The following is a 16,362-nucleotide window of genomic DNA, read 5'->3' as shown; positions in this document are numbered from 1 at the left end:
GTACTCATTGTGGCTACTAGGGGTTAGAGCTTGTGGGCTTACCAACACCACGTGACTGAGACAAGTGCGCAGTGCAGGAAAGAGGCGCGGACAGAAGTGGTAAATAATAAAATAATGGGGCGGGCCACGCACGGACTCACCGCACTCACCTCCTGCTGTGTGGCCCGGTTCCTAACAGGCCATGGACTGGTACCAATCTGCGGCCCGGGGTTTGGGGACCCCTGCTCTACACGACGTGTCGCGGAAGTTGCCCATTACACGTGTACAAGTAAATCTCTATGCGCGTGGTTCAGCTCTAAGAATGTTTGAGTCAAAAATGCACAAAACAAAAGGAAACGGCTCTCATTATTATTTGAAAAGATTGCCGAGGTCCCTATCGAGACGTATCCCCACACACACACAGACGCGCGCGCAGTCAACAAAGCAATGGGCGACACGCCACGCCACAGTACTATTAAAGTTATTTATTTCAAAGGGAGAAAAGAAAAAAATACCGAAATCAAGCCAAAAAAACCAACATGTTACGATAATCCCAGCGGCAGAGAAAGAGGAGATCAGAGAGAGAGAGCGACAGAGAGAGAGAGGGAGAGAGACGAAGAGAGTCGGGGGGGGGGGGGGGGCGAGCTATACTTAATAACACGTGCTCCTTACAGCATCTATTAACGCTACTAGACACGCGGTCTTACATGAGTTTGACTGTATCTACAGATACACAACCACAGAGCGGACTCACCGATGAACACGACGGGCAGAAAACGTCCAGAACGAACGAATGAGTGAGCGGTGAACTCAATGAATGGGTGAATCAATCAATTAATTGATGAAAAGACAGAGAGTTGTGTGTATATAATATATAGTATATCAAAAGTGTTGTTTGATTGCCGGTGTAAATTTCTGTTCGCGAATATCGCTGCTGCTACTGCTCGGAGGGTCTGGCGACTGGTTTATCAAAAAAAATAATGGGGGGCAGGTTCGGAGCGGGGGGGGGGGGCAGAGGTAGGGGTCGTGCATGGCTTTGGGCCTTGTGGGGTTGCTACTGGACATCTGTGACAAAGAGCTTTACAGCTCATCGGATTCCTCCAGTATAAATACATATTCCGATTCTGAATATGTGCGATGCGGACACCAACGCTGAAGAGTGAATGGATAACGGAATGCCAAAATCTGCCAAAGGTGGGAGAGGGATAATATTCGTGTGGGGTCAGGGCAAGCTCCGTGCTACCCAGACTCCAGCCCTCACCACACCATCGGCACTCACACACTCGGCCCGACCCCGACAAGCCACCCTGGAAATATCCCGTAACAAACGTCCGTACCAGCCAACGAGCTCCTAGCCCTAATACTCTACCTATCCAGACTCTAACCCTATCCCTAATGAACTACCTAGCCAGAATCTAACCCTAGCCCTAGTCCAAATAAACTACCTAATCAAACTCTAACCCTACTCCTAGCCCGAATACTCTACCTACCCAGACTCAAACCCTTGCCAGAATGAACTACCTCGTTAGAATCTAATTTTACCCCAAGTCCAAATTAACTACCTAATCAAACTCTAACCCTACCTATATCCTTAATGCACCACCAACCCAGACTCTAACCCTACCCATATCCCTAATACACCACCTACCCAGACTCTAACCCTACCCATATCCCTAATGCACCACCTACCCAGACTCTAACCCTATCCCTAGTGCACCACCTACCCAGACTCTAACCCTACCCATATCCCTAATGCACCACCTACCCAGACTCTAACCCTACCCATATCCCTAATGCACCACCTACCCAGACTCTAACCCCACCCATATCCCTAATGCACCACCTACCCAGACTCTAACCCTACCTTTAGCCCAAACCACACGACCCGGTCAGACCATTTCCCAAACCCGAGTAACATAGCTAAACAGACGACGGCACTAACCCTGATCGTAACAAACTCAGCCAGCCAGGCCCTGACCCTCGCCTCGCCCCTGGTGCTTAGCGTGCCCCCCCCAATTCTAATTGTGAAGTCTCTTTTCAGCTTTGATGTTCGCAGAGCGAATGGCGATCCATCGATCAACACCCCCATTCACCTTCACGGAGCTCCATTAAAGCGATCGTTTCATTAAACACGCTGCAAAAACCGAAACTCTACGTCGCATCGTGTCGGTCGACACAACTGTGGGGCCGTGACTCGACGGCATTGCCGTGACGTCATTGAACTTGCACGCGGTCTGAGAACGTACGGTGACGAGAATGACGTCACAGTGATGTCACAACAGTGCTGCCATTTCACGCCCATTACGGAACTTTAACAGTAGATGTTTTTTTTTATCGTTGACGAAGCTTTCAACTCGTAGTGAACAGCACAGCCCTGGACATTGTGGCTACAAGATAAGAGCCGAATGCGTGTTTTGTAAGGTTCCGTAATCTTCGCCAACCAGATAAGTACGGCCAAGCTTCTCCCCATGAGCGACACCGCGTGGGGGAAGAGGCCTTCATCCAGCAGTTGATCGATAAAGGGCCGAACCCCGTTACATTTACGTGGCTCCGTATGAAAGTGAATGGTTGTCGCTTTAACAGGATCCGATGTCTCTCTCGATCCCCGCGAGAGCGAGTTCTGTTCCGGTAAAAAATCTTGGGAACCGCCACCACTGCCGTGACGTCACTGTGCTGCGTAACCCACGTGTCGAGAATCAGGGGGTTTAATTCCTCCGGGGAATTTTGGCGTTTGTGTGCGCGCGTGCGCGTGCGAGCGTGTGTGTACGAATCTATAAGTGAGAGTATGTGCGTGTGCACATGTGTCCTCGCGAACAGCACTTGCCCCAAAAAGTCGGTTCAGGTTGTACGGGGGGGATCTTTGTCTTGTACACGTGTCCACGTGTACATTTGTGTTCGACTCGCTATGAATTGTAGAATACAACATTTAAGATGTAAGATTTTCGCAATTTGTAAGGATTTAATTTATCTACTGAAGATTTTGGGCTCGTTTCGCATTGTTACAAAAATGTGCGAACAAATGTGATGTCACCCGATGCCAAGTGACGCCGCTCTTTGGAAGAAAATTTGAGGGTGAAACATCGTTCAAGTGAGATCGCTCGATACGATGTCAAGATTTCGGATCAATCCGACGCAAATGTTGGATTTATATATATATACTTATTTTCGAATCATCTTATATCCCGGCCTGATTCTCCAATTTAACTTTTCGCATGAATCCGAAAAAAAACACATCCTTGATAATCGTGTACCTATGTGTGAATTGTGCGTGGTTGTGTCTTTGTACGCGTGTGTCTTTGTGCGTGCGGTTATTTGTATTCTTATGTAATTTTACTCTAGGCGCCACGTTTACGAGTCGACATATCGGCGTTCGCGTGAACACTGGCAACCAATTTGGTGGCGTCTTCCCGAATAAAACCCCCGCTACAAACTCTGCCTCGAATGACGACGCATCTCTTCTCAATCGAGGTAATTGAACGGTGATATACGACGGCCAGGACGACCCAGGTAACGCAGTCACCGCAGCCGATGTCAAATAGCCTTCGATCGAGACATTTCAGGCTAACACCTTGTGTTGTTTTTTATGACACGGAGTTATAGTACAGTAACCCCTGACGTGTAAACACAATTATTCTACGTCGTGGGCATAACACACAGGAGTTTATGGCCTCTGCAAAATACTAAACATCGGTGCGACTGTTTTTTTAATATATATTTGCGTCTCGTTCTCAAAACATTGACCATTGGCTGGGGCTAGTGGGGGGGGGGGGGGGGGGGTCACACGGGGTCACGCGGTTGCACCAGTGACATCAAGATGCGAGGGTTAAGGCTACGCACAGGAACGCGTTCCGATTGGCTGATAGGTAGATGGGGAATACAATTTCCGTGGCCAGGAAGGTTTATCCAGCCACCACCTTCCGACTCCAACCCCTTAAAAATAGAACACAGAAAATATGACACTTTTTTTTGGAATACCATCACAGGTGATCATCATAATAATAATCGTAATCAGGTTACCTAACTACTGCGACACTGACTCCAACATGAATTAACCCGCCACGCGCTCCGGTCACCGGGGTTGTAACGATTCACACCGACCGCCGATTAGTGAAATTTCTCGAAAATGTTCGCACCGTGGTGATACCATGACAAGGATCATCCATTGTAAAATAATTTTTGAACAGTGGTGAATATAGCGGCCTCTCGTGGCTGCGCGACTCACACAAACCGACGGTACAGCAAGTACTGTATTATTAACTGGAAAAACATAGACTCGTATGCGCGTGATACGATGTATGCGTGTTTAGAATCCATGCGAATCGATATCCATCGATGAATCGTGACAACCTCTACTGATACGCAACGGAGGAGGGTGGGTGGGGGGGGGTTTCCTTACCCTCGCTTCCATAAGCGAGCCCAGCGATTGGTTTAAAAGATTCAACTCGCCGGGAAGGCGACAGCCAATCGCGGTGCGTCCCCCTAACTGGCGACGGCGTGGCACGAGGTGGGGAGGAGGAGGAGCGCGATTGGCTATCGAACTTTTGTGTGGAAATCAACATCCACAGCCAATCGCAGAGGCGGAATCCATCACGTGACAGCTAAAGTGCCGTTACGATTGGCACAAAGGTCGCGTTTCGAATAGTTAACGCGACAAAGTTTATCAACTGAAGATTTGTGTCATTTTATAGATGGGATTAATGTTAAATTCGTGGTTGATTCTCAACTCCGATTCGTTAAATGTTTTATTCGTGAAAATTCAGAATAGCTGCTGAACGTCATCATCGGCATTATCACCCGCAGGCAATTAAACCGAATTCAACGTAACGAAACCATTTTCAGTTTTTCACCGCACACTTATTGGCAAATAAAAACACGTACGGTGCAAAATGAGTTGCTTTAAACGAAGTAGGTTTAGCTGTAAAATATTCTGGATATTTTAGAGATTAGCTAGCGACTGATCTCGTACTCAGAGACCGATGCAGAACAACTTTAGCTCTACCGCTTCTTCTTCTTCCTCCTCCTCCCCCCCACCTCTCCTCCCACATCATCACCACCGCCACCTCGGCTACAGCTGACAGACACAGTCATGAGACCACTAATCCATTTTGCAGTTCGTCAAACGGCGCGTTGAAAACAGCTTATGCACTGGACTTTTGGGGGACAAATCTTTTAACAATATAAATGTTTATGCAACTGCATTTTGGTTTATTACGCATTGGGCGTTAACAGCTGCAGATAAAAAAAAAATCCCTGCCAGCCAAAAGCTTGATCTGCCATAAAAGCTAAACATCGCATTTGCGTTAAGCCCGACTTTATGTCGTTAACTACTACGCAGCGTATTTAAAAAGGCCAATCATCTTTACAAGGCTGGAACAATTTGGTACTGCTTTGTGGCAGGTCAATAGCAGTCGCCCCATCGAGGATTTGGCCACTGCCATAGAAATGTGTAATTTCCACCAAAGGGAGACGCTTTAAGAAGGTCGGGGGGGGGGGGTGTTAGAGGCTTGTACCGTGAAATTTCACGGGCAATATTCATTGCAGTTGGGTCAAAAATTCTGATTTTAAAAAGACGAGCCATGATCCTTCTACTGCTGAATGAAGGCCTCCCCACCATCCGGCACCATCCCCTTCACTATCCCGCGATGCGACGATCCACCCAGCACCTGTATAGAGTTGATTACATCGCTCCATCTCCCTGCGGTGTACGCATAAGCATGGCACATCTGAAATGAACGCAAAAAAAAAACTTTCCGTGCCACCTGTAAATTTGTCGACCACGATCGTCCAGTGCCAAAAAAAACCGGTAGATTTTTTTGTTAAAACTTACGGATGCGATATTTCATTCGAGTTGTACACTAGCCCACAGAGTCTATACCAACCAAAGAACCAACTTCTATATATATAGGGTTTCACACTGTCGTGAACTCACGCGAAGCAGACGGGCAAGCGAGCCAGTCGGCAACTAAGCAAATGCGATCGGTGTACTATACACACGTGCGCGTACAAGTACATCGCACGTGTGCAAAGTGTGTCCGCGCGCGCGCGCGTGTGCAATTTTGCGCATCTAATAGGCATATACTTATAATAGCAGGAACAAAAAGTGTCATTATTATGTATGGCATTCTGATTCGAAACACTGCCTTATAATAATTACTTGTTTAATATATATGAGTAAAGAAAACGAAACACAACCCAAAACAATATCAAGTGTGCAGTGCGTACACGTGAGCCCACAGAGGCGTCTTACGCGGGGCCACGCGCGTGCATGTATGCGTGTGAACTCGGGTGCATGAACACACGTGTGTGCACGCACGCACGCGTAAGTGTGCACTCACACGTGCTTTGGCCGCACCGCGTTACAAACTCAGGGTCCAAAAACAGCTCACGGAGAAGGGCGCCCGTGCGTGCGTGTGCATCAATGCACGTGTGTGTACTCGTGTGTCTGTGGGTCTGTGTGTGATGTGTCAGTGGGTCTGTGTGTGTCAGTGGGTCTGTGTGTGATGTGTCAGTGGGTCTGTCTGTGTGTGTGTGTCAGTGGGTCTGTGTGTGATGTGTCAGTGGGTCTGTGTGTGATGTGTCAGTGGGTCTGTGTGTGATGTGTCAGTGGGTCTGTGTGTGATGTGTCAGTGGGTCTGTGTGTCAGTGGGTCTCTGTGTGTATGCGTCCCTGGGTCTGTGCCATTGCATGTATGTCAGTGGACATTGTGTACGTGTGTGTGTGTACGCGTGTATCTGTACGTGTATTAGTGTATGAGGGCACGCCTGTGTGTGCGTGTCGCCGTGCACACCAATGTGTCCAAGTGTTCTCTTCCCCTGTGCGTATGTAGTTGTGTGTGTGCACGTGCACGTGTGTGCACTCCGTTCAGTTCACACGTGTCCTTCTCTCCCGAAAACAAATATTTGTTGCACAAAATGTCCCAAACGAATACGCAGCCACGAACAGTGCAAGCTCTGCGCGTTAAAGCAGGTCACAGACACACTCACACCTCCTCCTCCTCGTCATCCCGAAATCCGACCATCAACAGCGACATCGGCATAAAACACAATCGTCACAAACTGGGGCCAGCTCCTGTCAATTTTGGACCCTAGCATAAATTGGCACTGTTTAGTATTAAGAGAGAGAAAGACAGGAGAGTGAGAGCAAACACGCGAAAGGTAGCCACTGATGTTGGCGATGATGATGATGATGAGAAAGCCATCATTATCAGAAATGAAATCATGAGCATGTGATCGCTGTCATCGGTCGAGCTCGCACAACGCCAATCGAGCGACGCATTTCAAGTCCAACAACTGGACATGTCACGATTCAAGTCCTTCTTTGCATGCCGATGGCGAATCAACTAATCACCCCCCTCCCCCCTCCACCGAGCAAACGGGGAACGTTGGATCAACGTTGGTCCAACGGTTCCAAACCACAAGCCAACGTTGGGCCGACGTTGGGGCCAACGTTGGACCGACATTGGGGCCAACGTTGGGGCCAACGTTGGGGCCAACGTTGGGGCCAACGTTGGGGTCAACGTTGGGCCAACGTTGGGCCGACGGATCCAAACCACAAGCCAACGCTGGGCCGTGTATACTGGGTCGTTTTGATTTAATCGTCAAGATTTGAAAAGATGATTATATGCAGGAACCTGTTATCTTTCTACGTCGTTTGTTTTGCACCATCCAGTGTCTGCTGTCTGTCTGTCTCCTATGCTCTGTCTGGTTTGAATTGCGCGCTCAGTTTTCAGCATCTGTCTCGTATATCACCACCCCCATCGTTTTTACAGCCGTGTTGGCATTGCCATGTCTCGTCTGTTCCGCCTTATTCGTGGGCTCCGTCTCACACTCGTGTCGTCTAATATCGCGAGCTCCGTCCTGTTTAGTTTGCATTACTTGCGTCGTGCGTATTGTACATTCTGCCTCGATCGCAATGTCGACAAGAGCGTGTCCGTCTCGTCTCGTTCATTGCACGCTTTCGTCTGCATCGGTGGACCCCGCGCGTTGTCTCCTTTCTATTGCAACGTCTCGCTGGTTTGCGCTCGAGACCAGTGGTTGTTCTTCTTAACCCCTCGGGGTTGTACGCAACCCCTGGGGGTGCGAGATGCCCTTTCTGGGGGGTGCGAGACATGGCCAGATTTTTTTTGTTAAAGTAAATAATCGAAAACACAAATTAAGCACGGACACGTACGTACAACTACTTTGTGTCGTCAAACCCTCTACGTGTTTATTAACATTGTAGATTTCTTTTGAAACGATAGAGAACTAAAGGGGTGCACAGCAAGGCTGCAGTGAAGGTCAAGAACCACTGCTCTGGACGCAACTCCACTCTGATCCGTCTCGTTCGCATTGCCCTCCTTGCCGTCTCTCATTCGACCCCCCCCCCCCGACCCCCATTTACTCGGTCAATTACAACCCCCACAAACCATCACGCTCAACACCATCAGCACGCAAACTCCGGTGCTCCTCGCCGCAGCGGCTTTTGGCAAACCATCGAACAAAGATGGTCACTGCATCGCGCGCTTTTAGATGCGCTTCTGCGGCCGTCCGGAACGCTCTTCCTTCCGATATCAGGAAGCCATTGGCGCTTCCGCGGCCGTCTGGAACGCTCTTCCTTCCGATATTATGAAGCCACTGGAGCTGTGCACTTTTACATCTGAATTGAAAATTCATTTCTTTAGAACTGCGTTTTGTGTTTAGTTTTTTGTCCTTCCCCCGGCACCTCCGATGAGCACGGTTGGTCACGTACGGTGCAAAAGAAGTACAATATACCCACATACATACGATTGGCACGAACAATAAAACAATAGCTTTATAGACACACGCACATATCGCGAGCGTAAGCATCAATTTTAGCCTATGAATCGTTACATGTCCGAGCAATTAGCAATAACGTGGGTTCCACAGGTTTTTTTTTTAAATCGTGTAAAGGCTACACCTAAGTATTTAATATAGGTCGGGTTAATACAGCAACTCGTGTCACGTGATGTCGGCGTCGTGCGATTTACCAGTGATGGTCGCTATAACGCGCGGTGTGAATTTGTAAATTTGTCTTCAGTGGCAACGTTTCACGCGGTGTTGTCGCGTCCAGCGTACAGCCCAGAGTGATTGTTTACCGAGGCTCAGATCTAAATCAAGGCGCAAATTATTTGACAATTTGGCCATCGGATGGTCAATGGCTCGTCCACCGGCATTGTGAAGTGTGGACTTTCCTCCGCTATTTCCCGGGGGCTTGTAAACAGGAGATGAGTTGACATCCTCGGGAAAAATAACCGCGACTTCACCTGTTGTTGTGAATTTATCGTTTGCCAATTTCTCGAGCCGAGTAATTAAGCATCATGAAGTGTAGTTTAAGGCCCCGCGTCGCATCCCGCGTTTGTATAAAAACCATGGCACGTTCATTAAGGGATTTCCCCACCGCGCAATTAATCCATTAATCAACCAACTGACTAATTCATAAATCGATTAATCGCCATACTAATCAACCAATGCAAAAATCAATTAATCAATCGACTGACCAAACCATCAATCAAGTATACAACCAACCCATCAATCAACCAAGTAACCACTCTATTCACAAAACAACCAACCATTTAATCAATTAACAAACCAATCAGTTCATCAATGAGATTCGTGAGGATCTATAATTCCCGGCGTTGCAGTAGGCAAACTGAGAGCGGTAATAAAATTAAGAGTTCATTTTGTTTTACTCCAAAGTCTCACTGTAAATATATTCGTATATTTCTGGAATGGCACGACTATAGAGCAATTGACCGCGGTTCTTAAATACATGTATGTAGCATGTAGGCTAATTGGCTGTGCGGTGTCAATTTTCTAAATGGACTTTGGCTTCATCAGTGGCAGCTATGGCAATAGATTTGTACATTTTTCTTGGTTCTTTCGGTAAAGCCACGTAGAAGGGAAAAAAAACAATTTAAAAAATTCTCACGACGTTTCGACTGCAACACAAGCAATCATCATCAGGTGTGAAAACCACAGCAAGAATTTTTTTACCGAAAGAACCAAGAATATGAATCCCTGCAGTCACGAAAGCTTTAAATCAAGATTTGTACATTGTTCACGTACAACCCTTGGTCAATTCACTGCTGGATGAGGACCTCCCCTCGGCTGTGCGGGTCACAGGGTTTAATATGACCATACCTCACCATGCTGAGCGACAGCAGTATCCTAACACCAACATCAAAAATATTCTTTACCAACCAAACACCCATTTTGACAAAAAAACAAAACACATACTATAATTAATAACACAAAGTCAATTGCCTTTCAATGCCTTGATTACCAATTGAGTATTTCAGTGGTACTTAGCGCTCAGTGGTTTAATGCAGCCGTCACTACGTAAAGTCAGTGCGCCAGAGATCAGAAGAGAGAGGAGAGTGAACAATGAGACAGCCCACAAATCACTGTAGCGGTGCACCGACTGCACGTGACAAGAAGACGACTTGCGACCGCGAGTTGAGAATCGAGGGGGTGTGGGAGGTAGCACAGCAGCGGACTAGCACACGTGGTGCATTTACCATCATCACTACCCATCACCACCCATCATCACCGTCGTCTCAATCGTCTCAGTCCGCTAAACCTATAACAGCCTGGGGGGGGGGTATCCTGGGGGAAATCCCCACGCACCTTTGCACGCGCCACGGAGCCTCGCAAGGTGAGGTGCACCTGGCCTGGCACAAGCCCTGCGGCGTGACGTCATCCGTCGCTTAGTGGTGGCGAATGTCGGGCTGCTGCTGTTGTTGTTTGAATGCGGGGTGGTGGCGGTGGTGGATGTATGTGAAGTTAGACATGGCACAGAAAACCCATTTAGGAAAAAAAAACACACTCAAGGCTACGGCACAGATGCATCCACTTAGCTTTCATGTTAACACCAATAAAGTAATTACGTGATATTATAATAGTAACAATAATTATAATTGTAAATCACCTCTACCCCCCCACCCACCCCAAACGCAACCACACCTCGGCTGTTTAAATACCACCTTCCTCAAATAACAGCGCGCTGAAGGAAAAAGAACGACTCCTACTCACTCCTACTCACTCACCACCCACGCTCCCCGGAACACAAACACCAGCTCTTTAATCTTGTACCGGATTATAAGAAGCACCCCCCCCCCCCCCCCCGTACTCAAAGCAAATGTGCGGGGTGGGGGGGGGTTACATTATCTGGTAGGTGCGTGCGCGTGAGCTCGGAATTGTGCTACTCTATGGAGACCGGGCACAGGGGTTTTTTTTGGATGGGGGAGTGGGTGGGGAAAGGGGCCTGCGTCTTACTTCGCGGAGCGTCTTATGATCGTGAGCACGCGGGTCTACGCGTGTTGTTGTTGTCGTTACCCTGTCCGGTGCCGCGCGCGCGGTGTCGCTGGGCCGTTCGTGGCCACGAGTTTCAAAGCTTCGCAAATTGGAATTGAAAAAAAAAACCGGAGACAACTTCCGCTTTGACGCAGCCCCGGACGATGCAGTAATAGAGGCGGCGTGAGTGTCCATGTGCGCGCGTGCGCGTGTGTGTGCTCGTCTTTGTTGAGATACGGATGGGGAGCGGTGGTGCAGTGGTTAGCGCTGCGCTACACTGCGAATCCGGCGGCCCGAGTTCGATTTCCGCTCACGGCCACCGGACACGAGTGACGATTATCTGCACCTATCCTTGAGCCCCCCATCCCATCCCCGCTAGGTCCGGTGTGTCAACAACAGCAACTTGCCCCAAAAGTCTGTTAAGGTTATGAAGGTGTGCGTGGTGGTGGGGGGGGTCTCTCTGTGTGTTGGATACAAAGATAAGAGGGGCGGTGCGCGCGTTGTGTTTGCTCGGGAGAGGGGTCCACCCCTGCCTGCGTCTTCCTTCGGTGAACAGAAGGGACCTTGAGCGTGGGGGGCAGAGGGGGTGGTGTTTAGGAGAGGTGTTTAAGGGGGGCCTTTAAACTAAAGCCACGTCTGTTCAACATCTACGGAACACCGCGAACGATGAGTTTTTTTGTAGCCCCCCCCCCTCCCCCATAGATGGAGAATTGAACAGAATCACATCTGCCGCGATTGTACGAATGAATGTTCTTGTTTGATTGCGGTGTGTGTGTGTTACACATAGATTCATTCTTCTAGCATGTGCGTGTGATTGTGTTACGAATGTATGACTTTGCATGTTTGTGTTGTGTTATGAATGTACGACTTTCCGTGTGTGTGTGTTATGAATGTGCGTGTGCTTGTGTTATGGCACGCCAGTGTTTTGTTATTAGAAATTGTATCTATTTTGTTTTTGCAATTTTATTCGAGAGACCTGGTCTTGGTTACAGCTACATACTGTGGTGCAAATGTTGCCTGTTGTTTTAATATCAAAATGGATTTTGTTAAAGAGGGAACTGCGTCGACACGATACAGATAAATGCACACACACACGCATACACGAGTCTACACAACCACACCACATACATAATACGCAGAGACACACACAGACGCACACTGGCAAACACATAGGCCTACACACACACACGGGCACGTCCAACTACAGACATATACATACACACAGACATTCACACGTAAACACACAGAGACACAAATAAGACACGCATACAAATACAGACAGACACACAGACATAGAGACAATCACACACAGGCAGACACACACGGGCACGCCAAAGCAGCCATCTAATGTCATGAGTGCCAGCCACTTATTGATAGCAGTGATGATAACGATGCCAATCACTGCGGTAACGAGGTTGGCAAAACGGGTGTCAACCACCACGCCTAGGCTAAGGAGCCGAGCGCGACGCGCGTACATGCGTGCGTCAGTCGGACGCTGGACGGACAGGCACTGGGAATATGTCTGGGTAAGCTGTGCAAAAACTAAACGAAACTATTAAAAAGAAGTCTAAATCACTTCACTTTTGGGGCAGACCCCCCCCCCCCAAAAAAAACAAAACACAAAGGCACGGCGACGAGTTATCAGGCATCGCACTTGGGCAGCCGACAGGCGCTCGACGTCGAGTGGCAAGGGGTAGGCCTCTCGGGAGTGCAGGCCCAATTGGGATGGGCCGCCGACAGTAATGGGCACCGCGACTTCGTCGAGCACAACGAGAAGTTGAAAGGATTCATTTAGTTTGCCCGCTGCGAGCCGGGTAGTGGACAAGGCAGGCGCGGCCGTGTGCACGAGTCAGCAAACGCAGCAGGAGCAGCAACGGCAGAGTCCGCGCGGTCGGGTCCAGGGTGTGTGGAGGGGCATGGGAGGGGGACAGACGACGCACGCTCCAACACTCCGCGTGCCACGCGCGCGCGCGCGCTGACGTCACTCGACGCGTCACAAAGCGATGGAGAGAGATCCAACCAAACCCCGCCCCCCCCCACCTCGCTATTTTGTTGTTCGCTGTGGGATCGATGAGTGGTGCCGCCTTCTCCGGATCGTGAGACGCGCTTGCTTTTTCCGCCCCCCCCCCAACCCTTCTCGCCCCTCCCCCCGCCAAAAGTTAAGAGCGCGACTTCGTATAATTAATCCGGGAGGTTTATTCAAATATATTTGGCTGCTATAAATGTCCACGTGATAGGCCACCTTTCGTTGAGCCATCATTTGTGGCGATGTCGCTTCTGAACGAGAGCCATACAGCTCAGTGGGGCCTCACCTGGCCAAATAGAAAAAAAGACCAAATAGTTTAGTTTGATGTGCGCGTGAGGCCAGATTTGCATGACTTTATTGCCACAGGTTTGAGGGTGCGTCTTACAATCCGAAGAATGGGGTCACTGGGTAACTGCAGAGGGAGGTTGGGTGGGGAGTGGGGGGGGAAAGGGGACGTTCCCTGCCCACCTCCCTCCTCAACCCCCCCCACCCCCGCCTCGCCAAAAATATTTCAGACTCTCCTGTCAAATTGCCAATAAAAAAGTTAAGAACTCTTTGATGTATATGACATTGTGGACACATTTCGCGATCGTCGATTATACCTTGAAATTATTTCCTTCCCTCTGGCTCTGAATAATTCGTTTCTTTAACTGGGGGGGGGGGGGGGGGCGTCAAGAGAATACAAATAAAATACAAACTTCTGGTCTACCATGTTGCTGATGAGACCCGAGAGAGGCAAAACCGGTCGCGGGTGAGAATGTCGCCGAAACACAAAAAAACCTCGATTCTCAAGGATGGTAAGTTTGGACTTAAAACATGTAATAAAAAAAAATGTTTGTTGGTGACAAAGCTGATCCTTGGATTTTGTTTTGTTTATTCGTTTAGAATATGATTTACCCATAATCCACCAGGACAGCGCACAGACACGCTTCGCACAATTTAACTTTGTCGGCACATTGCAAGGATTTGGCAACCGTCACAATTAGGGGGGAGGGGGGGGAGGCGGTGGGGGGGGGGAAGGCGGGGGTCGAATCGATTCGGTAATCGATTATGCAGATGACGATCTTATTTAAATTCCCATCGCGGTGAAAGAGTTGCGTCGCGAGTGGCTGCCAGGGTTTCTCCACGAGAACCAAACGCACGGAGAAGACAACAAAAAGACGACGGTACAGGAAGCAAAACAAAGTCGACTCTCACGCGAGCGTGCGAATCGACCCTGGCCCACCAATCGATGCATCGTTACATACCTACTCATCAGCGGTGCCAGCTTGGGGGGCGACTGGAATTGGAGAGAGGCGGGGAGGGAGGTTACAACCTCCTCCCCCCCCCTCCTCCCCTTCCCACAATCACACTTGCTACCGTGGATCGAACCCGTCAGCCAGTCAGTCGGAAGGGGGTGGGGGGTGCTGTGTTTTCTTGTTGATGAACACAAATGATGGGTGCCCGTGTGTGTGTGCGCGCGAATGCGTGTGAATGTGAGCGTGTGTGTGTGTTTGAGAGTGCGGTGGTGCAGTGGTTCACTCGCTGCACTAGTAATCCCAGCCACACGGGCTCGATTCCCTGCCTGCCGCGACAAGTCATCAGTGGCACATCGCACCTATAAACCCCATCTATAAACCCCTTCCTCCCCGAGGTCGACTCAGCCTTAAAACGTGCACCTGCCGTGGCGATCTAACACTGGCGCTGGGGAGACAAAGGCGGCTGGGCACGCGCGGCGGCGTCGACCACACCACACCACCGCCGCTTGATGCGCTTTCACTGCCTCGATAGGTGCTCGCTTACAGCACTTGTCCCTACGTGCTAACAGGGTTAGACGGGGTACGTCTCTGAGTGTATTCTGCATCTGTGTGCGCGTACGTGTGTGTCCATGCGTGCAGACGTCGGCTGAGCGGTTGGTAACAGGCCAACGGACTGACCTAATGGGGGCCAAATCGACTACGTGCAGGCGTTTTGCGAAAATCTGGGCGCCGGGTGGCCAAATAGTGTCACGCCAGGCGGTTATCGTTGCCCGCCAGACCTCCCGCGCGTGTGCCTGGATTAGGCCGTGGCTGCTGGACCAGAAGTGTAGCAGATAAGTGCGTGTGCGTGCGTGTGTAAGGTGCGTGTGTAAGGTACGTGTGCACGTGTGCATGTGTAAGGTATGCGTGCGTACGTGCGTGTGTGCGTGCGTGCTGCTAGCTGTGCAGACATCACAGGATGGTGCATGGCTTCTTGTCCTTGAAGGGATTCTCGGAGTTGGGAATCCCCACCAGCAGCGGATCGGACTTGGCGTGCTCGTTGCAGTACCGCATCAGGTCCGAGGCGGCCTTGGACACCTGCAGAAAACGCGTACGCGTCACGTGGTCTCGCATACGACGGCAACAACAACAGCACGTGTCTACGTACGGAGCATTGAACTTCTTCCGCACCGTACGTAGCCAACCGTGCGAATCGGAGGTGCGTGGGCGAAGGACAACAAACCGAACACAAAGCAACAACAGCAGCAGTGATCACGGTCGGCATTCACCAATCGATCGCTCAATCGGAAATATCCACGGCAATCATCACCCCCCACACACCCACCGACCCCCCCCCCCCCCGCCCCCCCCCCCCCCTACTGCAAAACGAAATAAAAACCATTGCAGGACCCCCTCCTGAACACGGGCTGTGAGACTCAGCGTGGCTGTCCTGGGAGAACGATTTCATAAAATGTGTCGGTGGTGTCACCATGGCGCTTGTGCCAGGCTAGGTGCACTACCAGGCCACGCGCGTATACAAAGATCCCCCGTATAGCCTTTCACAGACTGTTGGGCAAGTGCCGTTAGCTAGCAGCACCAATGAAGGCCGGCACGGCACACGAGGGGGAGTAGCCAGCACCACCCCCGGGCCGCTTTTGTCTCCCCAGTGGCGATGTTCACACACTGCACCAGGTACTCATTTGCAGGCTGAGTCGACCTAGAGGATGCCCAGGACCGGTTCAGATGATCGTCACCGGTGGTGGCCATGAGCGGGAATCGAACCCGGGTCGCCGGGTTTGTAGCGCAGCGCGCTAACCGCTGCCCCACCCCCCGCGCACGTCAGACACAG

At 50.1% G+C, this 16,362-nt stretch overlaps 1 protein-coding gene across 4 annotated transcripts in view; it reads right to left on the bottom strand.

The window, feature by feature from the left end:
- Positions 1-449: 449 nt before the first annotated feature.
- The window catches only part of GNG7 (G protein subunit gamma 7), a 267,648-nt gene continuing 251,735 nt past the window's right edge, over positions 450-16,362 (bottom strand). For all 4 annotated transcript variants that reach the window (XM_032966122.2, XM_076071873.1, XM_032966123.2 and 1 more), the window contains one exon: positions 450-15,611. In XM_032966122.2, the coding sequence (XP_032822013.1) occupies positions 15,486-15,611 (126 nt within the window). In that variant the 3' untranslated portion in view covers positions 450-15,485. The remainder of the gene's footprint in view (positions 15,612-16,362) is intronic.

The sequence above is a fragment of the Petromyzon marinus genome, chromosome 35 (assembly GCF_048934315.1).
Source record: "Petromyzon marinus isolate PM22_M1 ecotype Great Lakes invasive population chromosome 35, UKy_Petmar_22M1.pri1.0, whole genome shotgun sequence".
Lineage (NCBI taxonomy): Eukaryota > Metazoa > Chordata > Hyperoartia > Petromyzontiformes > Petromyzontidae > Petromyzon > Petromyzon marinus.
The sequence above is the reverse complement of the archived record's forward strand: the minus strand, read 5'-3'. Positions and strand labels throughout refer to the sequence as shown.